This window comes from Lissotriton vulgaris, chromosome 6, assembly GCF_964263255.1.
Source record: "Lissotriton vulgaris chromosome 6, aLisVul1.2, whole genome shotgun sequence".
Classification (NCBI taxonomy): Eukaryota; Metazoa; Chordata; class Amphibia; order Caudata; family Salamandridae; genus Lissotriton; species Lissotriton vulgaris.
The window spans coordinates 1,269,531,266-1,269,558,835 of NC_141694.1; the positions used below are offsets into that span (position 1 = coordinate 1,269,531,266).

Sequence of the window (27,570 nt, forward strand, 5' to 3'; positions counted from 1 at the left end):
CGTTGAACGGGATAATTACTATAATACCAACCAGCTGATAGAGGTTGGAAAGGGGCGGACCCTCCGCGGATATTTCTGGCTCGTCCTGTTCACTCTCACTCCAGCATTCTGTGGGAGAAAGGCGGGGCCACAATTAGTCCAGCAATTAAGCACAGGCCGGGGGTTGCATCTCAACTATCGTGTTTGATAACAATTACAGATATTCCGCAATAAATGTTTTCAAGCCAAGCCAGTGGAAATAAACGTGGCTAATAAAGCATGATACATAGGACAACTGTACAAAATAACAGGCCTTTCACTCATGTATTGCTACAGTGCACAGGTCAAATACAATGTTATTTACTACAGAAAAGCTTAACTCCATACAGCACTGGAAGATACATGTTACAATTGCTTTACAGGGAATAACAGTCATCTGGGCGCACTTTGGGGAAAACTGGATTTGCTTATAAAGAAATATATACCACCACCAGATTCCCGGTTGGACTGGGAACAGAAACCAGTCCTGGCAATTCCGCTCGACCGGCCCGGTGGGGTGCTAGTGTCAAGCGCTGCGGCCACTTTTGTTACAGGGGTCGATATTGTAGCACTGCTGCAAAACCGGCCCCCTGTAACAAAACTACCCCCCACAGGCCAAACACGGCCCCCTCCCTTCCAATCCACCGGGAAAATTCCCGGTGTCCACTACAGCCAGTCCGGCTATGACAAGATTAAATATATACCTCATTTACTCATTTGATCATCCAATCTATAATCCCATTGCCTGTTGGTAGTAGAATTTTTCTGGAATGCACCTTGAGTATCGAATCCAGAATATCGAGGCATGCAAATATTGAGGACAAAATATCGAATCCAAATATATATTTCAATACCTCTCCACATACATGTGCCTTGGTGATATCTATATCTTCAAGGCACGTAGATGTGGACTCAGGAATAGTAAACCTATGATTCCCTATATGTACTTACCTTTGTATATTATGCCCCTTGATATTCTGTCTACAATATTCTTGTATGTTGATTTTCTCTGGCTCGATATTCAGTAATACAACTGAACTTACTCACTCATACATACTCATACATACCTCCTATTCATGCCAGCAATATTGTCAGTGTTTAATTTATAATAGCATCAGTGCTGGCACCCAAAGCTCTGCTCAGAAACCTCCTGCTGGTGCTTTTAAATGTTGGAGTACCGAGTACTGTGAGAAAATGGTTTTCTGTTGCAGTACCCCCACACACTTTTTGCCTGGCTTATGAAGCAAATTTATGTACTAGGCCCCTGTGTCCAGGTTCCCTTTACCAGTGTTCTTTCCCTTAAACAGATCTTCTGGCCCCCTATAAGTCCCTGGTAAAAGGTACATGGGTACCTTGGGCATTGAGACTGAAGAGGGTCCCCAAGGGACCTCTCACCAAGGTCATGCAGACTGCCACTGCAGCATGCATGGCCTGGTGCAGACAAAACAACAAAGTCGATAGGGCACATTGCCTGTGTGCCATGCCAACTAGCACTGCCAAAGATGTAGGTAAGCCATAGCAGGCCCTACCAGATCTAAGGCAGGGTGCACTATATCAAAGGTGTGGGTATATCTGCATGAGCAGATATGCCCATACAGTATTAGGGTATATTCCCTAATATTGTAAGTGCCAGGGAAGCCATAGAGAGTACATGGGATGGGAACTTGAAAACTTGAGTTCCACAGCACTATGATGGCTTCACTAAACCCAGGAGTGTTGATACCAAATTACTCCTTTAAAAAAACACACTGATGCCAGTGTGGGATTAATTAAACCATGTACCCTGATGGCCCCTCAGAGGTACACCCTGGAGACCCACTGACCGTGGTGTGGTCACTGACTGGCTTTAGGCAGCCTGCCACTAAAAAAAACATATTTCTGGACACCTGGGTGGAAAGCCTCTTCTATCTGGGACCAGAAACAATGCAAATCCTGGGTGGATGTGTCACACCTCCTCCCCCAGGATGGGTCCAGTGCTGAAGGGGAAGCTTCAAAGGCCTGTTGCCTTAGTAATGCACCCCCCCCAGCCTCGGCTGCTAGCAGCAGATGGAAGCCCCAGGTTTACACCCCCACTTTGGGTAGGGAAACTTAGGGAGACTAGGAGATGTTCCCACCTTTGCCAACTCCACTCCCCAGGTGGAGGAGGGAAAGTCAAGCACACTATTCAGTCCCCTCCATCTTGAAGATGAGTGGATCGTCAAATCAGGGCTAGGACTATGCCCACTCCCACAGGAGGGTGACATATTAAAGGGTGTAGTCACCCCATGTGAGGTGTCCATTGGCCCTACCTGTTACTCCCTTAAACTGCACCCTAAATCTAGTTTTATAAGGCTCCCTGAGACTTGAGGTACGTTACCTATGACCTAAGAAGAAGGATTAAGAAGACACCGTGCAGTGAAGCCTGAAGACGACTACTGACTTGGCTCCAGCTCAACTGGTCTGTATCCAGTTTCCAAGACCCTGCGAGAAGAAGATGCCTATCCTGCAGCCAGCAACTTCCAGAAACCAGAGGAAGACTGCCTGAACTTTGAAAAAGACCTGAACTCCAGAGGACAGTTGTTCTGTCCCCAAGAACCCAACACGCAGGGGGTCCACGAGTACTGGCTACTCTGAACCAGACACCTTCGACCCATGTCCAGGTAGACCACCGACCCAGAACAGGTTCCCCAGCTATCCAGACCTCAGTTCCAGTGTTGGCAGACCCCTCCTGGACTCCACGATGATGCCTGCAGCCTGAATCCAGAGGTTTCCCCTGACTGCGACCGGCTCCAGTAAGAAGATTCAAATGTCTAAAGGCACCCCTTTACTCAAAGCCCTTGAACCTCAGTGAGCTCAACCGATGGTGCCCCTGCGACCCCCTGCATCTCTACTTACCGCTGCTGTCTTTGATATTCCTCCTACAACCTCCGGTTCAACGCATGCTGCCTGTTTGTTCAAAGCAAAGTCTCCATTGAAAAGCAAAGGACGATCAATGCTGAAATTGCACCCTGCACCCGGCCGCCCCTGTGCTGCTGGTGGTGTATGTTTGGTGCTGCTTTATGCAGCCCCCCTGTTCCTGTCCTAACCCCCAAAGCTTGGCCACTGCAACCAGTTTACCTACCAGCAAACAGTGTGGCTTCGAGCACCCCCAGTCTCCATTGAAACGCATTGGGCTAAACTTTGATCTTAACCTCTGCAACCAGCCGTCCGATGGCCACTGATGGAGCAGTTTTGGTATTCACCTGGCCCTTGCTGACTTTTGGTCCTGCAGATTGTAAATTTAAGGTGCGCACTTACCTGTATAACCACATTATTGTTTTTCTCCATAAGATAACACTGAACTGATCAGAAATTGCACTGACGACTTTTGAAAGTGAAAAGTATTTTTATTTAAAAGCATATTTACCTTATTATGAAGATCTTGGTCTTAAAATAAAACATAAGCAAAGCTTATTTTTATAAAATTGGTGTGGATCTTCTTTTTGAGTCATGTGTCAATTATTGGTCTTGTTTGTGCAATAAATGTCTTACACTTCGCTGTGCTAGGCCTAAGACTGCTCGACAACACTGCCACTAATAGAGAATCTTGGGGTCTGCATTGAGCCCTGTACACTTTTGGGGAATCTCTGGTCTCTGTGCATAGTATAACCACCTAGCGGCATACCCTATACAGAGCCAAATACCAAGGCTGCGGTGTCTTGAATCCAACTCATGCCTTTTTAATAGACTATTGGACACTACCTGCCACTTTATCTCACTCATCCAGACCCCTGCTTTCTCCCTTTGTGCTCATTTTTCTGCCTCTCTATGTTCACGTCTTTCCCTTTTCTGTGTTTTTCTCTCTCTTGCATTCCCCAAAATTGAGTGTGGTGGCCCCCACCAGCAACCACCGGCTCTATTAAGCACAGAATTGCATCTTTCTGTATAGTTCTTTTGTTATTAAGACTTTCTTTGCTTTTTCTGTGGCTTTTTATTTATTTATTTATGTTTTGATCACAACTCATAGTATTGAGATATAATCGTGCATTGTACCATTGCTATATGCTAAAGGTGCATACTTTGCGACAAACTCCGCGTGTCCAAGTTACTATACGACTATGAGGTTTGTGCACCTATAGTGTCTTTTGTTAATTAATCTCTCTCACTCTCTCTCTCCCCTCCCACACTGCTGTAAGAATGAGTACCAAAGTAGGAGGATACTGGAAAATGAAAGGATGGTCTGATTTCTGTATGTCCTCCACTATGACAACCCTAAATTCTTTGTGTGCATGCTGTGCCCTCTTTCCAGGCCAAGCAAGCATGCAAAGGCAATCCAGGAGCCCTGAAATTCACCATCATTGAGAAGCAGAAAATGTGTGATTTATAGCATTGCATGCTATGGTTTTTATGATGGTGGAGCCAAAAGCAGCACTGGTTTTGAACACACAGTCACAGCAGACCAGGCACCGGTAGAAGTGCCTTCAGGGAGCTGCCCAATTTATCACGCTCTTTCTGTTGGCATTCCTGGGGGTGTTTTTTTATGTATGAGCCCACCATCTAAATAAAGGTGTCATTGAAGAAGACCATAATGTCCTCCCTGCACTGGGATACAAATCTAAGCACAGGCCAGGGAACATTAGTTATGTCATGTCGGGGGTCAGGGGTAATCTTTACTTTTGTGGTTTATCTTAAGGGAAAATAGAAGCGATACAGGACTACTATACCACGTGCCATGGCAGATGTGTTGCCACTATTTTTCTCCCACAAAGCAGTTCTTCCCCAGGATGTATGAGCCATTTGAGGGGAAAATGTCCGTCCACAAGGTGGACAAGTCTAAAATAGACTGGCCAGATGTGTCCTGTGTTGTGGAGTTGCCTGCCTCCCCAAACTCTAATAATGCAGCAGCCCCATCAAAGTTTCAATGTCCCTATTATTTTACTGACACATAGATGATGCTGTGTCAGGTTAGTTTTGGAATAGGGACCTTTCCTATTTGGAGGGCCGAGCACTAATTTCTGCTAAAACATTGGGCATTTTCCTTCCCTGGGAATCTACGTTCAAATTGGCCAAGGATTTCAATGTCAGAGAATACTTGCTAAAACTTTGAACAGTTTTAAAAAATGTCCAGAGGCAGGGACGGCTCCTCTATTAGGGTGGAGGACCATCGCCCCACTGCTTTCTCGCAGTGCGAGAAGCAGAAACATAAAAATGGTATTTTACATACCATTTTATGTGTCCGCTTATCGTGCTGCAAGAAGGCAGAAGGCAGGGTATGGTATGCCTGGTAGGGGGTGGGCGGGAGGGGATGCCTGGTTGGGAGCGGGTGAGTCGGGGAGGAATTGCTTGCCCACTGTTGTGGGCCCTGACTGTTTGGTCGCCCCTCTGAGGCCGACCAAACCAGTCATATGCACTCTTAATTTTCTGGATGTAGGCTGCATGCACCCTACATAGAGAAAATGGCCTCCCTACAGGCGCCCGGCTGGGCGCTGTCCGCACCAATCACATTGCTGGCATTCCAGCGTTGTGATTGGCTTAGGGGAGAGGAGGGAGGATGCATGCTTCCTCTTCCAGGAAAACACGGGCGCCGGACCCGGCCAGGAGCGGAGACAGCGCCAGACCTGGTAAGGTAAGTTTTTCCTTAATTTTTTAACCCCCCTGCACGAACTCTCACACAACCCCCCGCCAACCCTCCCACCCTCAAGTCATGCGAGCCACGAGCCAAAGAGTAATGTGGAGTGTGCTGCTTTGTCCTTAATCCGAGATGTAAAAAAGAAATTCAAATGGTTATTGTTTCCTTTACAAATTCTATTCAAGAAAGTGAAATAAAATGAAGATACAAGCTGTCCAGTGTTCCACGCCTCACTCCAAAATCCATTCTCTACACATTGTTGCTATTTTGGGAAATTCTAACATTTTTGAAGTTTGGGGTTAGTATCAGAATTAAACTAAAAGACCTACGGAGCCAGACTGAGTTGTTTTATACATACTTAATTCGTGGGAGTTCTTCCAAACTCTAAAGGAATTATTGAAGAATCAATCTGTGCTACTGGTTACAAAAAGTAGTCACAAATTGTGCACCAACTTTTTGCGACGAGTAAATTATTTTTCGACCCAACCTATGCACTAATAGGCTGGTTTGAAAAATACCTTTTCGAGGGGGGGGTTCCAAGATGACCTTCCTAATGAATATTCATGAGGGAGATAGTAAACTGTGACTTCCTCCACTGGCTACCATAACAGGGACAGTTTCCTGCAAGGGACAGCATGCCACCATCCCTTTGAATGTGTTTCAAATGGAAGTATTTTTTTAAGCATGCCTCAGGAAATGGGACTGCTTTAAAAAAGATTTTCTATTTCAGTGAGAGAGTTGGCAGTTGTCCTCTGGAACACTGCCTAGTCCCCTAGAAGCAGCCCTCATCATTCACAAAGTGGAGGGGTCAAAAGGGAAAGCCCTTAAACTCTGGAAAGTAGTTACAACCCTCAATTGCTGTCTGGAACTTTTCAGTGCTTTGCAACTCGAATTACAGTCGCAAACCATTGATACATAGGGTATCGATTTGCAATTTCGAAGGGAAGCTGATAACATGCATCCATTTTTAATCCGACACAACTATTCAGAAAAACGTTTTCCGAATTTTTAAATGGGTTTGGTATATTCCAAAAACGTTTTTAGCAGTCAAAGACTATGTTTTAATGAATAAGAAGTTTTGCCACTGTTAAAAATATTAGTACTTTTGTCCCTTGATCACTACCAGTGCCAGTTTGCACTGTGCAATAGCTCAGTTGCCAATAGTCCCACTGTACTACCGTACAGGCAATTTGCACCGCTATAATGAAAATATAAACAACTGTCACCATCAACGTCATCACAGTTCGTAAGTCATAACACTGAGTTGTACCACTGGGGGGGGGGGTGAGGATAGTGGAATGAGCCAGGCATGGAATGTTATTTTATACTTCCTCCTACATTTTGGTTTCATGGACTGCCATTTCTCTCTCAAATGAACTCTCACAGGCATGTCACCCATTCACTCATTTACTTATGCCGAAAATGAATGCTTTGTTTCTCCTAAATGTCCCCTCTGCTGTAAACAGGGTGAGTATTCCTCACTCACTCACTCACTCATTCACTTACTCACACAATCACTCATTCACTCACTGGCTCGCCCACTCACACTGCTGTCCTATTTTAACACTACAGTAATGTCTAAAGGAGCTCCAATCTAGCCATAGAAGACACCACATCTTCAGTGATGTTGCTGATCCCTAAATGTGTGCACAAGGATGCTAAAAGCTGCCCTCATGCTCAGAGCTTTGCACTCAAGGCACTGAAAGTCTGCAGTCACTCTTTTAGGAGTGTCGCTATTTCCATCGAGCAAACATCTGCACACAACATGGGCCTTAGCAAGGTGTTTGGGGTTCAGGTGCTTTAAGGATGGGGTGTAAATCACGCCTTTTTTGCCCATGGCCAAAGCCCCAGTTCACCTTCTTTGTCCCAAGGCAAAGAAGACTTGAATCAGGATTTGGCAAGGAAAGGTATGCATTGTATGCATACAAATCTCTCCCCTAATTGCTCCACACATGCACATTCATTCTCCCATATGCACATCTCTCTACTTCAGTCACATATATAATCACCTTTGTTGTAATATACCTGCCTCTTCTTGTTCCTTATCTATGCACCTAACTCACTGCTTCCCTGGACAACTCTTTCCTTCCCTGTCCTATGCATACAAACCTCTCTATTGAACCTCACAGCCCCTAATGTATCTACAAATGGAATGTTTCTCCTCCCCTCACTCCCTGCCTTATCTGCCCCACCCAATACCTCCCTCCTTAGAAGATACCTTCAGCATCTACCTCAGTCTTGCCTCCTGAGGCTCAGGACTCTCTGGTCAGTGGAAGCATGATGCAAAAGGGGTGCCATCCTGTGCTCCTTTACCTGGGCCAAGGCCAAGAAGAAATTAAAACAAGTAAAATATTTGTTAGAGCTGAAGTCTTTTTTCACTTTCATTGCACAAATGCACTTTTAGCACGCCCTTTGTCCTCACGCTTTTACGTGCCCACGCTGTTTCACATCGCGGCTCACTAACACCGACTTCGACGCATTCCGGTTTGTTGATTACACTAGGGTGAGTTGAGATAACTGCTGTCACTGTGACATATTTTTAATTACTAATGCTCGGCGTTTCACTCATTCTGATGTTATTTCTTCTGGCAGATACACAGTTTGCGGCCACTCTGATTTCTAGATTTTCCCGCACAGTGAGACAGTTTCTCCGGTATAGCAGGTTTGTCGATTGGAGGTGAGAGAGCGCAAAACAGAGATACAATTGTAGGGGTGCATCATATTCACGAGTAGTCAGCACCCACATATATAGAGGACTTACTAATCATGTTCAAATGTAATGTAGGGTTGAGAACTAATGTAGTTGATATTAGAAATACACAGAGCTAATGTAAAGTGCTTCAAAAATCAATAATGCTGTTTTAACATAGAGATGCCGTTTGATGTGAAGTATTTCACTAATAAGAGGTGTGTTTAATAAATCACCATTGTGTCTTTAGATCTGCTTTATTAAAACTCACAGTTGTACCTTTTAACGTGATTGAATGGCTTAGGTAGAGAATTGTATTTTGCATTAAAGATTGATGTTAAAGAACAAAAATGTATTGCTTATGTTAGGATGTTGGCGCACATAAACGTGCAGAGGCCCATTTCATGGAAATCGTGTAGGCCTGATTGAAATGCCTTGCTTAGCATTAAATCGTAAAAACGTTTTTGGAGAAAGCTGCTTCAGCTAAAGTCAATTGCAACATTTAGAAATTGTGAGCCGATTCACATGCGTTCCTTTGCAGGTGCAGGACCAAGTAGATAGTGGAGTAGAAGGGCCCATTGTGTATGAGAGTTAGGATACTAGGCTCAGACGTGGAGGAGTAGCCGAGGAATTCAAGGAAGCAACTTGAAGCGAAGGGGAGCCTGGGACCCAAGGACGTTTTAACGGACGAGGATGGAGAGGTGCCATAATGGAAAAATCTGAAAACCAACACCTTCTAGAGGTGCGTACCTGAAGGCGTGTCTTCCGCATTGTGGGGTTTTGTATTAGGGACAGCACCCCGAGGGTGGAGGTAGAGCAGATGGGCTGAGGAGTCGGAGAGAGCGGTTGGTCAGGCAGAGAGCTTAGCTATGACTGAGTAGTCTGAAGATTGAGATCGAAGGAAAGTGAGTGAACTCCTTTGAGAGTCACCACTGCTGACACCTTTTCAGGAATGGGCTATTGTTGACTAGGGATGTCATTTAGAATAGTGTAGGGACAGAGTAACCTGAATTTTATTCCTTTTATAAATGCATACTAAAACTCAGGTTATAGCAATTCTTGTTAGCCTGATGATTCTTGAATTGATTCTCGTATTATTTCTGAGTCGTCTGAGATTCTTCCGTAGGATTATGTTTGTATTAGTGCCTGTTTATCTTTTGAACCTTTTGCTGAGATGTTTATACATCCAGTTGTTTTTGGCTTTGTAATAAAACTTTGAACTTAGTTCCTAGTCAGTGGTTCTTTAGGGGTACAAGTGGAATTGGTTGAAATTGTCTAATCATTGTTTAAATAGATTTCCTAATTCACTCTATGACAGGTAAAAAGGTCTAGTCAACCTGAGTCTGGGATTCTGGAGAATGGTAGACCGACTCTAGAGGTAAAATCCCGCCCTTTCAGAGGTATTACTAGTTTTACAGTTTCTTGGAAATCGGGTCAGCTGCACAACTTTCACACAATTGTCGTGGCATGTTTTCATTACTCGTGTTTTTTCATTTCACCTTTTCTGGTGCAGTCATTCGCAACACGCTTTGTTTAATCTTGTTATATTCTATAGTCTTGTGCTGAATTTCCTGCTCCTGGTTATTGTTCCTACTATCACCTCTCACTGGATCAATTAGGGACTTTGTCGTGCACTGTCAGAATCACTTTTCTGCATTTGTACTTTATGGGCATGTTCCCTTTGGTGGTTGGTGTGTTACAAATAACCTGCCCACTTGAAGGCTGTCCATTTGTTCAGATTAGTTAACATGTTAAGTTGGTAATATATTTATTGGTTATGTTTTGAATTGGAGATCCCCTGATGAAGGGCAACAATGTCAGCCCAAAATGCATTGGCATTAGCCACACAGCCAGTTACTTATGTGTTGAAGTCAATCTGTTTTCATATGGAACATCTCGAGACTCTTGTCATAGCAAAATAAATCGACTTGAGCAAGATGAAGCCCTCAAGCCATTTCATTGATTGATGGACAAGGTCACAAAATGTATTTTGTATATGCACTGTTAAATTGCTGCTTGAACTGTCACAAGTATCTACACTGTTACGTTTAAAATTGTTTCCACTCTTGTAGTGGAGCCCTGTAGTGCAAACTGTGTCTAGAGCGTGAGCTCTTGTTATTGTTTTTAAATTTGTAAAAGTGGTATTTTCAAAATTGTAATTTAAAACCCAACTTCACCATAAATTAGGTTTTTTAATACAATTCCAAAGACACCAAACATGAATAAGTTACCTGTTCCCAATTTGAAATTACAGCTTATTAAATGTAATTGGCGAGAGGTAGACCTTGCAGTAATGAAAAATGAATTTAAGAGTTGTCCAATACCAGGACTTAGAGAACTAAAAAATGCATATCTTGATTTTTAAATACATTGCATCCAGCCATCTGAGCTGTTCCCAGCCTACCCTAGGGATGACTCTTCTGTAGTGAAAAGATATCATTCTGAACCAGCAAGTAATCCAACACCTAAAAAGTCATTCCAAGGTACAACACAAGAGAAAAACACCCTGCCTTCTCCCTTTGTGAAAATCATTCCTATCCAAGCCTATATAATTCTGGTATTATGCACTTGCGATATCAAGTGGATCCAACATATGTCCCTGGGTGAAGATGAAAGAATAGAAATATCAGACTTTGTAATCATTAATGATAAAGAGCACATAGATCTTTTTTATGGCCAAATAGAGGAAATGTGAAGTATCCCCACAATCCACCACTGTTCCATGTGGGTCTACCATTGGTATGAAAATCACTGAATACACAGTTTTGTAATGTTTTAGTATAGCCAAAGGACATAACTATGGTGAAGAGAGGGTAGATATATACCTGAATGTATGTTTGAAAATTATTTGTTTTCTAAAATAAACATTTATTCATGTTTATATATAAACATGTTCTCTCATGCCTCAATGCACGTGGGATACCAACCATTATTTAACCCCTCCCCTGCTGATGACGGAACCGCTCCGTCATCAGCTACGGTTGGGCTGTGCTGATGACGGAGCGGTTCCGTCATGGCCCAGCCGCGGCGCCTGCGCGGCGCTGATTTCGCGCCTGCTCGGCCGTTGTATTGAGCGGGGCGGGTCACGATGGAACCGCTCCGTCACCAGCACAGCTCAACCGCGGCTGGTGACGGAGCGGTTCTGACACCAGCATGCGGCCACCGCGCGGCCCCCCCCCCGCCCCGTTAGCGCTGCGGCGGAATAGCCGCCGCAGCAAAAGGGTTAAACAAGTCTAGTATCATTATCTAGTCTTTTCACCCTCAATGACATATGTCTGTGGGAGAGATGCAGAATACGGTTGACAATTATTATCTAAATAAAATAGAAAAACAAGCTTGATATGTATCAGGCCCTTCAGGAAAGTAGAAGCCTCGTACCCACTTTCTTTTGCCTGCACATTCAGAAGACATTTTGTTAGGTCCGGGTTTGAACAGCACAGCTTTCAAACATACCTGTTGTTAACAATATAAATAGAGGGAGCCTTCAGTCTGTGTGTTTCAACCATTGGCTGCCTTCAACTATTAGTGTGCAACTTTGTCTTGGATCAGCCCAGTTCAGTATTCATATCTCACCTAATAATATTGGATGTTTGACTGTATCCTTCCACCTTTACTAGGCTTCATTAAAATGCACGAAGGACTATAGCCCTCTCTGTCACTTCTTTCTGGCTCCCTCCCATGTATCTTGTTTTAATATTCTAAAACTGCAAGCGTTAGCACATTAAACCATGACCTATTGGCTTTGCCAATGCTTGCTTTAGAACGTCACCCACTTCAGGTTTTTATTTCTGTCAATTATCGAAGAATGCATTACACTGGTACCTCTGCAATAATCTTCCTACTAGGCCACAGTATTTCAGATGAAGTTGACAACGCCGGTTTTCCGAGTGAGATTTGCAGTTTAGGAACCCTCCCAAATATCCTGTTGCTTTGGGTAGAAAGCTATTGTACTGCAGAATGTAATGTGCTGTCATACATATATCATGCATTGGAATACACCAGAATGAGGCAAGAGACTATTAATTCTTTTAAGTCAAATGGCTTTATTTTAACTGGCATATTACTAAAATTGCCTCCACTTCAATGCAAATCAATGGGAAAATAAGTGCCCTCAATTTATTTTCAAAATCTCTCTATTTCTGTTTACAAATGTGGACATCTAGAGTATCTTCAGAGATGAGCCATACTCAGTTCACCTTCACAATGGCCAATCTCTCTTTAAAGTCATCCAATCTAACAAGGGATTCACACACCTCGAAGGCACTGACCTCAATCATAGTTCCGAGGTTCCCCAAACGTTGGGTCTTACCAACTTTAAAGGGAGATTAACCATTTACATTACGAAAAGGACCCGCTCTTTACATTTGAAAGGTGGGGGTGTGTGGTTGCCCTATTGATTGTTAAGGGTGAATTTGAACTGTTTTGGAGATATGACTAAAGTTTCCTTCTCATACTCATAGTGGATCCCATGTAAGTCTTGTGTTTGTTCAGATGAATCAAAGCAAGTAAATGTACGGTAAACTATTTTGACAGTTTCTACTTGAAATATAAAATAGACTTTTTAGTGACTACATGCAGATACACCAACGATAAAGGTTTTTGTGTGTAGGAGTTCTGACATTTTTTTAACATGAGGCTATTTCTTTCACCATCATCATAAACTTTATTTGCATCACTTAAAATGTATACAGGTACATATATGTTAAAAAAGCTCTTAAAATCATCTCTTGCTTTACATAATGGGTCATGATAATCAAAATTGCTATTATCCACAGACAATTATCCACACAATAATACAATCTCCCAAAAATCCAAATCTTTAGGCTTAAAAATACATTATGCAATTCATATCAAGACTCTTCTTTATCAGTTAATCACGTATTATCTAAAACTCTAAAATTCCTGCTCACAGTTAGCTTATTTATATTATAAAACCTATCTTAAAACTAACCGTGAAGACTCTTGATTCTTTACAACTGCCCATAAAAATGATGCAATCACATAACATACATACAGGGTTTCCAATTGTTGGATAAATGATAAAGGCTACAAGATGATGTTTCAAATAGAATTTGCGCAATAGCGGAACAATAAAATGTTTTCGCCCGGGCATAAAAAGAACAAAAAAATAAAAAGTGCAAAGTTGTCTGTGTGAGCTGTTTGACGCATGGGCATGAGGGGAGATGAGTAATTGAACAGAATTTTGCGGGATGGCCCAACATAAGTGGAATGTAATTTTATCGAAACCTTGTGAGAATAAAACGATGTTGCAGGTTCTCAACAAATCACAAATAAGACATGGATCCATACATCACAGGGGCATTTCCAGGTATGCCGTTAAGGTGCTTTTCCCTTTGTTTCTCTCCCTCCTTTCACTTGTACTTTTTGGCCAAAAAACTCTTTGAGCTTTTATTTTGAGAAGCTACCACATAAGCTTGGGGTGTCATAGAATTTACCTAAACATAGGGAGATTAGGGTCGAGCTTACATCCTGCACCCATGGGGTTCTAAATGCATGCTCTAATTTCATTATGTCTTTAACCACTAATTGATTTAGTTCAACTGAATTTCTTTTCCATATTGAGAACCACAGCAACAGGGAGTCCAGTTTGATAGTTTGACTAATATAAGGCAGTCCCAATTCTGTATGAAAAACAGAATTAGAGCAAGCACGTGACACAGAAATGTACTTTTACAAATTGCATCATCCACACGTAGCTATACAGCAACGTCTGCCATACCCCAAATCGCTGCCCCATAGGTTGCAATCGATGTAGCTTTTGCTAGATAGATTTTTACCATTTCTTGGACTCGTTTAGAGCCTAGTTTTTTTTGAAAAACTAAATATAGCAGCTATACTTTTCTCCATAAGATTTACTATATTTAGTACCATATCCTTCCAATTTCATCTAGAATCGAAGAGCACTCCTAAATACATAAACTTTTCTATCATTTCTATTCTTTTTTCCCCTATTGAGAATTTCACCCACTTCTTTGAATCATCCCCTACGACCACTACAAAGGTTTTTGCTTTGTTTACATGTAAATCCGGTTCAGCCATCAATGAGGTAAAATTCCCTATGAGAGTCTGCAAATCCATTGATGTTCTCTTTCAGTAGAGGGATCCAGTGGGCACCTCACTAGTCGTAATGATGACCTTATGTAGGGTCCAGAATATAAGGCTATGGCACCTCCCGGCACTGGTTAGGTAGGCCAGAGCTAGGAGTTAGGGTGGATGAAAGATAAAAAACATGGGTAGTCATAAGGATTGATTTTACCAGTTCCAGTTGATGCTACTTCTGAGAAGCGTACTATATATTTTTTGTTTTCAGTGCCCTGTGTTGGTTTTGTTAGTAGTTTAAAAGTGTAGATTGAGTCAAGTTTGAAACACTTATATATTTAGGTAACGTTTTATGTATGGATCGCACATTGTTGTCCACTTTAGATTTTTTTTGGTGAATTTGTTTGTAGATTCAAAGGACAACAAGGAATAAAATGTATCCAGTTAATTTGTAAAAATTACTTCTAACATGTTAAGTTTAATTTAGTACCTACCAGACCACAAACTCTATTCAAACATACACAGATCTGGTGTTATCAGAAACAGTAGGCCCGGACAATATAACTGTGGACTACTTCCAAGGATTTATGTTTGCTTGTGTGAGAAACCCAACACAACATTGGACAATTTTCTAAATAGAGATGAAAAAGAATTCACATTTAGAGAATGTTTCATAGTGCAACAGGATATATATTTGGGGGGTGCAGCAATACAACCCATGGCTGTGCTAAATATTCTTTAATAGCACAGTCTGAGTTTACAACAAGACACAGAATTAGTATGCCTGAACAACAATTTGGCCCTGAAGTATTGACACTCAGGCACTGAAGGGACTAACGAACTAACAAAATCCATCATTTTGCCCATAAGACTGGTTACATTCAGTAGTGTTTTTTAAGAATTGAAGATTTTTCCCTGCTCCTGTTGCTATTTTAGGGGTCTATGTACTATGTGGTAATACAGGCAACTTCAATATGCCAGTTTTGATGCCCAGTGGAAATATTATAACAAGAGTGATCCATTCGGTGCTTAATTATTCAGGGGAGGTATGAGGAGGTGGCGTTACCTCTAATGTATCATTTTACATTTCACCTCTAAAGTTAGAGGATTTTAGCATTGCTTTCCCATCATGCTACATCTTGTTATAGAAGGTGAACAAAAAGACCCTCAAACATATTCTAGTATCAGCACATATTTTTCAGACTTCCTTTTTAGTACATATGCATTATCAACATAAACTCTAAATGTATTATATTCAACACTGTGCTTTTAATCAAAGAATAAATACAAAAGATACAAAATATAATAAACGTTTGTGGGAACTATTTCAGGATTAAACACAAGGAGATGATGGACGGAGAGCTGAAACTTTTCAGACACTCACCCCCAGTCACAGATCTGGGTTGAATCCGGTCCCAGGATGCTTGTTTCTGATCTAGAGTAGACCTGGCTTGGCAGTACCGACTGGACTGTTCCCATAAGGAACAGGGACAAGACTGATTTGCATATGACTGGGGTGGCGAAGTGAGCTAAATAACGATGATGGATTCAACCCAGATCTGTGACTGGGGGTGAGCGTCTGAAAAGTTTCAGCGCTCCGTTCATCCTCTCCTTCTGTTTACTATTTTGGGATTCCCAGGGCAGGCAGGAGTTACTGGGTGATGGACACTGCTGTCTTTTACTTGCATGTTCCTCACTCTAATGTGCTAATTCAGCATGCGGTAGCACGTTAGACCCAGACTTGTTGGTTTTGCCACTGCTTGTTTTTGTAATGTCCTTCCTTTTGGCACCTAAACAGATTACTACCTTGGGCATGGAGTAGTTCTGCTTCCATCCCTTCTCTTTGTGGTTCGCACAATGAACCGAGTTTCTGTTTTGCTTCTGTTCCAACCGGAGCCAACGTGAACCCTTTTGAACCGTCCCTTCTGGTTTTGAACTATTCTGCTAGAGCTCTATTGCCCTTTAGGTTTATAACCATGTTGATTCAGCCCCTTGTTCACCAGGTTAGCTAACCAATTGTCACCCAACTCATCAATTTTTTCTGGATCTCTACCTCACATATCAGACAACTACAGTCTGAGTTGGGTGAAGCACTTCACCTCGAGTCGCTCTGCCACCATCAACTGAAGAGGGACTAACAGTTCTTGAATTCCATCCCGCTCACCCACTCAGTTTAATCACACACTCTATCATGGAACCAGTTCTCAAATGAAACCGGATCTGTCCTCTTGTTCTCCCATGACCTCTGTAAGTACTGGAATGGCATCAGGCCAAACCATCTAATTATAGCTTCCTTCCTGCACTCAACTATTCGATTGTCATTCTCAGGCATCCTTCCAATGATCTCAGTCACTAACAAGGGATTTACCATCGAAACACTGTGTCTTACATGCAATCTCAGATATGGACTTATTAATTATTATTTGTATTTACTGGAACTGAAATGTAGTGCTCCATCATGACTTGTCACCAATTTATGGTAACTATTCAGGAGAACGTTCAACATTGCGCCATTTTAATAAAATAGATACAAAATGTAACAAGCTGTAGCAGCATTACTGGTGTCACCTTTTGTAAGAGCTTTTTCAGGATTCCCAGGGCGAACAGGGACTTCTGGGCCTAAATTCCAACAATCAGAGCCTTTTACCACTGTTGTCCTGAGTTTTACCATACTTATGAGTCCACAACTGAGCACCGAGTAGATCCCTTCAGCAATTGTCTACCAGGTTATCAAGTTGAGCAGTCGAAGGCTTACTCAGGAGGGCAGTGCAGGGTAGACACTCAGACTCAATGATATAGTCAAGAACAACTAGTAAACAAGGATCCAGTCAGCACTTTCCTTATGACACACAACACAATACTGTACATAATCATCTTATCATTCAATTGTCACACAGTTATCAGGTAACAATTACTTGTGGTTTGGGAGAAGCCCTGGTCTGCTGTTTGAGGACAAGTATCCAGTGGTAGTGAAATGCAAGAGAAGCAGTTGCAATCCTGGGGTAAATTACTGGGTGATGTTCAGCGGTTGTCCCTCTGCTTTATGCAGACCCCTCTCCAGAGATGTAATTAAATCAGCCTCAATGCATGTTTCCTCCACCATTCCTCCCCATTTACCCTTGCAGATTCCCTGTCTGTCCTGGGTTATATCTGATAGCAGGCCAGACCTTTGAGTGTTGGTTGGGGTGGAGTAGCTTCACTCCAGGTGGAGTGTGTCCTCACACAGTCCACCGAACTAGATCACACAAGAACCTGCACTGGTCTAGCCAACATTGCAGTAGTTGTTACCTGATGCGCATGCACACATGCTTATTAGTTGACCATGAGTAGCTTCAGTACCAATCGTGAAGAGGCTCGGCTCATGTTGAGATGTTCATGGTCCTGTGAGTCTTCCCTGGTGAATGTTCCTCATGCTCAAACACAAGCTCACCATCCAAACACAACAAAGAGCCCACCACTGGCCATAGCAGTGATGTAGAGTTGTTTGTTGATGCCCCTGTTCACTATGGGGAGTGATTCCCTGCATGATGCAACACCTCTCAGGTGAGACCGCTGAATGTGGTCAAGGTCTTTCAGAGGCAAGTAGCCATGCGCAATATGACTTTGTTGGCAGGAAACCCACAAGGTATGTTTCTGGTTTCTGCATACATGCCTTGGTCCCAGGCACTTCCTCTTCTGAGTATTCTATAGAGACATTCAGGTCTCACTGCCTCAGCCTAAGGTCTGGCTAAACCAAGGGTTTGGAGGTCCAGGTACTCTGTTGCATTTGCGATGGAGTACTCTGTGCACTAAACTCTAAATTAGCCCCGAAGTTCACAAAAAGAGGTGTGATTCCAAAAGTCTTTGTCTTGAGGTGGGGGTCTTCTGACCCACAACAAACCAAAGTCACAAAAGGGAGAGGCTTTCCACCTAATTGCCACTTATACTGGTGTGGGTAACACTTTTAGGAAAAAAATATGCAGGAAATATATGTTCCCTATACTACAAAGGAACCCTCTGTATGCAACACTTCACACCTTTATATCTGGCTTATATCGAAACACCAAAAAACAAGAGGAGAGAAAGGGTATGACGGAACTACTCGTAGTCCCCTTGAGATTAACACAGTTTACAATGAAGGAGTGATACCAGATGGATCCCTGCTTGGAAGGGAGAAACAAAAGGAAAAAGATTCCCTTTTTAAGAAGAACCCTCATTCACGAACCTAGTTAGTGGCATGCTTCATCATTGGGTTCCCACCCAAGAGGCTGAAAGCCTCCCGGGTGTGCTTCGCGCCTGAATTACAGTGGAGCAGGTTTTTTTCGTGGACAGTGCAAAGTGAGTGACAAGTGAGAATGATTAAAATTGCCTCTATGCCACCTAGAAATGTATTGGTGGGGTCATCGGGCAAGGTTTAAAAGCACGGGGATGTTCTCTGTGACTTAATTGGTCATAAACATCCGTGGTAAGGTTGTGATTTGGTCTACATGTTTCAGCCTCTAGTTGCTTAATAGCTAGGCTTTCTTCAGGAGCAGTGAGAAAATAAGTGCGCTCGCTAAGGTGCACTCATTCGGTGAGAAGTGAACCGCAAACTTACGGTTCTGCTACCAATGACTTATTTTGTAAGAAAAAACACATGAGGTTTATAATCCTTCATTCAATAAAATCATGTATCCCAAAGCAGTAATGTGCACATTAGGTTCACCAGGTGCAATAACTCATAATCCACATGCCTGGTTCTTCACTAGTATTCTACCACCCGTGACCCAATGCAAGGGATGTATGTCATTACAACGCATGCTTTTTCCATGCATGCCTTTACAACGCAGGTTTTACAACGCAAGTCATTACAACGACTTGCGTTGGGGGGCGCTGGATAGTGAATAGTTTAATTTACTATTCCAACTCCAGTCCCCGTGGATAGTAGGGAAGGTTTTGGATAGTAAATTAAACTATTCCCTATCCTACAGCGCCCTCCAGCGCAAATCGTTGTAACGACTTGCGTTGTAAATCCTGCGTTGTAAAGGTACTGCGTGGAAAAAGTTTCGTTGTAAAGGATGTTTCCCAATGCAAGTAGTGGACACAAATGTGTCTAAGTGGCAACCAATGTTTTCCATCATACGCATGCTTTCAAACACACTTGTGACGCTAGTGATGTGATCCATTTATAAGGAAATTCTTGTGCCAATTGCCGAAATTGTTTATGTAAGATTGAACACTGGGGTGAGAGTGCTGTAATTTTGCCAATGCGAGAAAAGCCCACACCCTTAGTACTCCTTTTATCACCTTCTGCCTCCTTCAGCGTTGTAATAAACAACTGAGTTACACAATTGGCTGTTGCCAGCCTGGCACCAGGACAAGGTGAGCTCAGCTCTCTTCACTCAGTGCATTTCACCCAGGGGAATGATTATCCCACTGTACACTTGAGGACACGAGGTACTCGTGTAAAATTGTTCTGAAGAGTTGACAGGAATAAAAAGGACTTATTTCATGTAATAATGTACTGTTTAGTTTGTCACAATTCTCAAGGATCTTTGATTTGTAAGTCCTTGGGTGGTGTGTGACCCTGAGAATAACATAACAAGGTGATTTAAAGCTAGGCAGACATCCTCCATGCTCGCCCTATTATAAGATCCCTGCCTGTAAGGGATTCATTGCATTTGAAGCAACCCACTGTGTAATGATACCACTCTGAAGGCAGAAAAAGTTGCTGAATGAACGCCTTGTTCTTTGGCTCCGCACAGCAAACGTTTTTGTTTTTCAAATACTAGCTCTAAAAACAGTAGTCTGTTTTTGAAAAACAAAAAAGCAATGGCCCTGGCGCAGCAGAGGATTCTTCCTCCTGCATGTTGAGGTCATTATTTATTTCCCATCCCTAGGACACTATGTAGGCCACTCTGGTGGTGGTCACATGCCACCCTATAGTGGATGAGGGTTCAACACTACTATTCTGTATTTCTTTCTATATATGCAACCAGTTGGTCTCTTTTAGCTTTGTACTTTACCCAGGTCCTCATTACAAGTGGAACGGTAAATTGTCATATGTGCTGTAATTGCGGTTACCCAGCCAAAGTAATGGAGAAATGCACAAACAAGCAACTCGCCCACCAGCCTCGACCCACCAACTCCTAGATACCATTCACTCAGGCTTCAGACCCAAACACAGCACCGAAACTGCCCTCAGTGAAGTCATTTACAACATAAGAATGATCCTCGACAAAGGAGAAACAGCAGCCCTCATCCTGCTCGACCTCTCAGCAGGCTTTGAAGCAGCCTCTCACTCCACCCTAATCAAAAGACTTCACGAAGTGGACATCGAAGTACTGATCTTTAACTGGATCTCCTCATTCCTTACAAGAATAACACAAAGTCAGCATGTCACCCTACGCATCAGAAGCAAATAACCTCATCTGTGCAGTCCCCCAAGGATTATTGCTCAGACCAACCCTGTTTAACATCTACATGACCCAACTGGCCGGCCTCATCAGATCACACAGCATTAACAATCTTTCTTATGCAGACTACACTCAACTGATACTCTCCATAGCAGACTAAACTCCAGCCCCAAAATTCAACTTCGTCACCTGTATGACTGCAGTAGCCACCTGGATGAGATCCAATGCCTTAAAGCTCAACTCAGACAAGAGTGAAGTGTGATCTTTGAAAGGAACACCTCTACGTGGGACTCCATCTGGTAGCCAGCTGACATCAGTCCGACACCAGCCCTCAGCCCACGCCAGAAACCTAGGAATTCAATTCAATTCAATTCAGTGATTTATATAGCGCACTACATACCCAGAGGGTCTCAAGGCGCTTGGAGAAGGGTGGGGAGCTACTTGTCGAATATCCAGGTTTTAAGTTGCTTTCTGAATGCTAGGTGGTTCTGAGTGAGGCGAAGGTGAGTGGGGAGTGAGTTCCAGGTTTTAGCCGCCAGGTAGGAGAAGGATCTTCCTCCCATGGTGGTTTTGTTGATGCGAGGTACAGCAGCAAGGGCTTGGTGGGAGGAGCGTAGCTGGCGGGAGGGGGTGTAGAAGGAAAGTCGTGTGTTGAGGCATTCGGGTCCAAGTTCGTAAAGTGCTTTGTGTGCGTGGGTTAGAAGGCGGAATGTTATCCTCTTCTTGATGGGGAGCCAGTGGAGGTTTTTCAGGTGACCAGAAATGTGATCTTTACGTGGAATGTCTAGAATGAGTCTGGCTGATGCGTTCTGGATGCGTTGGAGTTTTTTCTGAAGTTTTGCGGTGGTACCGGCGTATAGGGTGTTTCGGTAGTCCAGGCGGCTTGTAACCAGTGCGTGGGTGACCGTTTTTCTAGTTTCAGTGGGGATCCAGCGAAATGTTTTTTTGAGCATGCGAAGAATGTTGAAGCAAGATGATGAAACTGCGTTGACTTGTCTGGTCATCGAGAGTGAGGAGTCCAGAATGACGCCCAGGTTTTGTGCGTGGTCTGTTGGGATGGGTGCTTTTCCAAGGGATTCTGGCCACCACGAGTCGTCCCAGGCGGAGCGGGAGGTACCTAAGATAAGGACTTCTGTTTTGTCAGAATTCAGTTTCAGACGGCTGTGCTTCATCCATTCGGCTACTTCTCTCATTCCTTTATGTAGGTTGGTTTTGGCGGTGTTAGGGTCTTTGGTGAGTGAGAGGATCAGTTGAGTGTCATCAGCGTAGGAGATGATGTTGAGGTTGTGTTGACGTGCGATGGCCGCGAGGGGGCTCATGTATACGTTGAAGAGGGTGGGGCTGAGTGAAGATCCTTGTGGCGCTGCAAATGACTTCAGTGGCTTCTGATATGAATGGTGGGAGGCGGACTCTCTGAGTTCTTCCAGCAAGGAACGAGGTGATCCACTCTAGTGCTTTTCCTTGAATTCCGATGTTACTGAGGCGTTGTAACAGGGTGCTATGACAGACTGTGTCGAAGGCTGCGGAGAGGTCGAGGAGGATGAGGGCGACGGTGTCACCATTGTCCAGTAGAGTTCGAATGTCGTCTGTTGCTGCGATGAGTGCAGTCTCAGTGCTGTGTTTGGCTCGGAAGCCGGACTGTGAGGAGTCGAGGGATTTGTTGGTTTCGAGGAAGGCCGCGAGCTGGTTGTTAACAGCTTTCTCGATGACTTTGGCCAGGAATGGAAGGAGTGATATGGGGCGGTAGTTTTTGAGTTCGGTGGGGTCAGCTGTGGGTTTTTTCTCAGAAGGGCGCTGAGTTCGGCGTGTTTCCAGCTATCTGGGAAGGTGGCGGAGGTGAGGGAGCAGTTGATGACATCTCGGAGGTGGGGTGCGATGATGGAATCTGCTTTGTTGAAGATGTGGTGAGGGCATGGGTCAGAGGGGGATCCTGAGTGGATGGAGTTCATCAAGCGGATGGTATCATCCGTGGAGATTGGGTTCCAGTCATGAAGGATGTTCAAAGGGGGTGAAGGTGTGGCAGAAGGTTGGGTGGGTTGGTCTCCGGGTTGGTTGTCGAAGCTGTTGTGGATGTCTGCGATTTTGTCGTGGAAGAACAAAGCTAGGGAGTTGCAGAGGTCTTGAGAGGGAGTGTTGTCGTTGGAGTTGGCAGTGGGGTTGGTGAATTCTTTGACGATGTTGAATAATTCCTTGCTGTTGTGGACTTTGTTGTCAAGTCGGTCTTTGAAAGCGGCTTTCTTGGCAGTTCGGATCAGTTGGTGGTGTATGCGGGTGGCGTTTTTGAAGGCGTCTCTGGTGCTGGTGTTTGGGTCTTTTTTCCAGGCCTTCTCAAGGGAGCGACAAAGTTTCTTGGATTTCTTAAGATCATCGTTGAACCAGGGGGCGTTTTTGTTGCCTTGTTTGATTTGACGTTTTTTCAGGGGTGCTAGGTTGTCGGCGCTGTTGGTTAGCCATTGAGTGAGGTTAGTGGCTGCTTGGTTGGCGTTCGATGAGTGGGCAGGGGGTTTTGAAGAAGCGATGAGGAGATGTGGTCGATGGTGATTTTGTTCCAGTTTCTTCGCAGAGTAGGTTGAGGATGGTTGTGGGTTGTGGTCTTTTTGTAGATAAAGTGAACGCAGCTGTGGTCCGTCCAATGGAGAGCTGTGGTGTGACTGAAGGAGATATGTTTGCTGGAGGTGAAGATAGGGTCGAGTGTGTGACCTGCGAGGTGAGTGGGGGTATTAACAAGTTGTTTGAGTCCGAGGTTGGTGAGATTTTCCAGAAGGGCGGTGGTGTTGCTGTCGTTAATTTTTTCCAGATGAAAATTGAGGTCTCCCAATAGGATGTAGTCCTCGGAGGGGAGGGCGTGTGGGGTGATAAAGTCAGTGATGTCTTCACTGAATTGTGCCCGAGGTCCTGGTGGCCTGTAGAGGAGGGTGCCTCTGAGTGTGGTCTTGGGGTCGGTGTGGATCTGGAAGTGAAGGTGTTCGGCGCTAGCGAGGTTGACGTCTGAGCTGGTTGAGATTCGGATGGAATTCTTGTGGACGATAGCGATGCCTCCTCCTGTTTGCTTGTTGCGGTCTTTTCGGATGATCTTGTAGCCTTCCGGGATGGCAATGGTGATGTCTGGGGCTGAGGAGGCGTTCATCCATGTTTCAGTTAGGAAGGCGACGTCCGGAGAGATGGTGTCTAGTAGATTCCAGAGGTCGATGGCGTGTTTGTGGACCGAGCGGGTGTTGAGCAGGATGCATTTTAGGTGGTTGGTGTCAGGTCTCTGTTTGGTGTTAGTGGATATGGAGTTGGTCTTGGTGCCGTCAAACTTGCAGGAGTTGCACGTGAAGGGTCCATGGGTGTGTCCGGGGGCGGCTTGAGCGCAGTCGGAGAGTCGGCCGGGGTTAAGGGCTAGGAGGGTGGAGGCGGCGTAAGTAATGCGGGAGGGGTGGGTTGGACGAGGATCAGGGGGTCTGGCGCTGGGCGCGGTCCAGGCGCGGACGGGCGTAGACGGGCTTACCTTTGGCACACCTTCGGCGCGGATGGGTCACGACCGCTGCGCGTGGATGCTGCGCGTCAGAAGCTCTACCATAAGTAGTTAGTGGAGGGGGCGGGGCGAGGGGTGGTCAGCTGGGAGGCGGGATGCGGGGTGGAGCTGCAGGCTGGGACAATAACAACAACAACAAGATGGCAGCCAAAGCGGAAGCAAGGACGACGGGGTTGGGGTGGGCAGAGTCGCCGGTTCAGTCAGGCAGAAGTGATCTGGTCTAAATACACACAAGGCAGCAAATATGCAACTGGCGTAACGTTTGTCAATGCAAGCGCACCAAACGAGGATACGATACTAGCGCACAAACAATAGTACAAATCAAGTGCATGCACAACAGCGCTAGCATTAGGCTGGATAGCAAAGTGCAGGCAAGCGTAGGTACAAGCGTAGGCACAAGCTACGATACCGCAGGAGGCTTGGTGAAAAGCGATGGAGCGTGGTGGGAGCGATCTCTGCAGATGAAGGCAGGACGGTCACAGCGCTTCCTAGGGGGATACGATCCTATACTCTGTTGTGGGAGGGGTGGTCAGCTGGGAGGTGGGATGCGGGGTGGAGCTGCAGGCTGGGACAATAACAACAACAACAAGATGGCAGCCAAAGCGGAAGCAAGGACGACTGGGTTGGGGTGGGCAGAGTCGCCGGTTCAGTCAGGCAGAAGTGATCTGGTCTAAATACACACAAGGCAGCAAATATGCAACTGGCGTGACGTTTGTCAATGCAAGCGCACCAAACGAGGATACGATACTAGCGCACAAACAATAGTACAAATCAAGCGCAGGCCCAATAGCGCTAGCGTTAGCGTTAGGCTGGATAGCAAAGTGCAGGCAAGCGTAGGCACAAGCGTAGGCAGAAGCTACGATACCGCAGGAGGCTTGGTGAAAAGCGATGGAGCGTGGTGGGAGCGTGGTGGGAGCGTGGTGGGAGCGACCTCTGCAGAGGTGTCAGTCCAGGTAAACGCTGTGACCTCCAACTGTTACCACATCCTGACGACGCAGCGAAAAATCTTCAAGTGTCTATCAGTGAACACCGGGAAGACCAGTCACAAATGCCCTGATAACCAGCAGACTCTACTACGGCAACGCAATCTACGCAGGAATCACCGAAAACCTCCTGAACAGGTTTGAACAGTACAAAAAGCTGCAGCCAACTCATCCTCCACCTATCTTGTCACATCCTCACCACTCCACACCTAGCAGAACTTCACTCGCTCCCCATACACACGCACAATTAATTCGAGCTACTCACACACACACATACAAAGCATTACACAACGTAGACCCAGCCGACCTCAATAGCCACAGACTTCCACCATCCTCTAGACACCTCTGATCAGCCAAACACTCATTTCAACATATACCCCGCATATATCTACAGCAGGACTGGATGTCCCGCCTTCTCTCACACCTCCCTCAAGGCCTAGAGCGGCCTACCACAGAGGCTCCTCTTGCTTCTCGAGGTCCACAAGAAGCGAAGCGCTAGCTCTTCAAGTAATCTCACCTTAGGAGTCCTCAGCCTACCTACCTGTGAAATGCCCTGATACCCTCACGGGTGATGAGTGTACTATACAAATAGGCATAACATCACATACCGCAAATAAGAGTTTTGTAATAAATATCGTCAGGTCAAACCTACCGATATTTATTGGTGACAAAATGCCCAGTCAAGAACATGCACATTTTGCAGTAGGCACCAAAATCCGCATATTAGTCCACAGAAACATATAATGTTGTGTTATTTATGACACTCGACATATTCCAATTCAGCGGAGTTGATCAGATGCGATAAATATCACACCAATTACTTGGCCACACGTAATAAGGATATTAGTTTGGATTTCTGTTTCCATGGGTACATTTTGATGGTCTTCAGGGAGGGTGTACTGTAGGATGCTATTTCCGCTCTCCTCTTGTGTGTTTTTCACAATCGCCACTCATACAGCTTAAGATTTAGACATAAGACAAAGAGGCGATATTAGTAGTTAAGAGTGTGAAATATCACGTCATTTCGTTTGCAGTTGGAAACGAAGGGCGTTTTATGCATCTGTACACAGGCGGGTAACTACTGCCAAATTTCAGGGGGGGGGGGTAGCTGAAGAAAGATTTGGGGGCGCTAATTCTTCCAGACGTAACCAGAGCGGCTGTAAAAAGGGATGAAAACACAACAAAAGTCTCAATCACAAGTACACGGTCTTTTAAAGACCTGTGAAGTACTCGGGTGCGGCTGCAATTTGACGTCCCCAGTCCTCGAAGCTGTGTCTGCCCGGGCCGACACAAACGACCGTTGTGGGGGGGTTCGGGCTGAAGCCCGGTGAGCCCAATGGGCGTTGAGCGCCTGTGTGTACATGTATGCGTACTTGTAAAGCATGCTCACATCTGGAGCCCCTGTGAGCTCTGCACGTGGACGTGGCTTGTGGCGGGATTCAGGGTCGTTTACACCGAGGCAGGATGTTCGTGGGCGGTGAGAGTTGCGTTGTGGAGAGGGCTGCTTGAAGGGCCTTCACATTTGTCGAGTTGGGATCCCACTGATTCCCACCGCCCACGTGCAAAAGGCGCTTCATGCAAATGAGCAAGGATGCTTTAATCACATACCGTCTTCGTTCTTTCCAAGCGAGGGGCGAGTGATGACGGCGATCCCCAGTTTATTCAGCCACCTGTAAGTTGTATGAAAAAGATGATTAGGTCTATCTCGTTTAAGAAGCAGGAGGGCACAATACTTTGTCACGCCACGTTGAAGGTGACATGTCATCAGTCACCCAGGCAATCAAGGCGAATGTATTGTAGGAAAGTTGGAACGTGGGTCATTTTTTTCTGTACTACAAAAAGCATTCAAAACACAGGCCAATGTTTTAACATTTGAAATAGAAAAATTGTGTTTTTGGATCACAGCTAATGACTTTCATGTTCGTCTCTTTTCGAATCTCCTAGGATGAACTGTGTGCTTACACTTTACAATTACATATATATGTACACCAACATTTTCTTGGATTTCTACACAAGAGTGACATGTGGCAAGGTGAATTCTAGTGAACAATGCATTAAAAGACAGATTTTTGTAAACAATCGCTTTACCATATCAGGAAGCATAGTCTATCGTATCTCTTTTTTTACCTGCGATATTTTTAAGCCGTTTTACAATATCGTAAAGCGATTTTTTTAGATGGCATGCCATATTACATAGTATATCGGTATGTTCCTATGTGAACATCATTCACTTGCTAGGAGAGCTCAGTGACTTATGACAGTGCTTAGTTTGTGTTCGAGACTGCAGTTGGTGGGCACCAGCTCTAATTTTTGGAGACCAGAGCTTTTTTTTCATCATAAGA

At 44.5% G+C, this 27,570-nt stretch overlaps 1 protein-coding gene across 4 annotated transcripts in view; it reads right to left on the reverse strand.

Annotated features, from left to right (window-relative positions):
- Positions 1-27,570, reverse strand: part of IPCEF1 (interaction protein for cytohesin exchange factors 1) — a 511,939-nt gene that overhangs the window by 102,485 nt on the left and 381,884 nt on the right. For all 4 annotated transcript variants that reach the window (XM_086927393.1, XM_086927391.1, XM_086927392.1 and 1 more), the window contains 2 exons: positions 26,837-26,898; positions 32-108 (listed from right to left, as the gene is read on the reverse strand). In XM_086927393.1, coding sequence (XP_086783519.1) covers positions 32-108; positions 26,837-26,898 — 139 coding nt within the window. The remainder of the gene's footprint in view (positions 1-31; positions 109-26,836; positions 26,899-27,570) is intronic.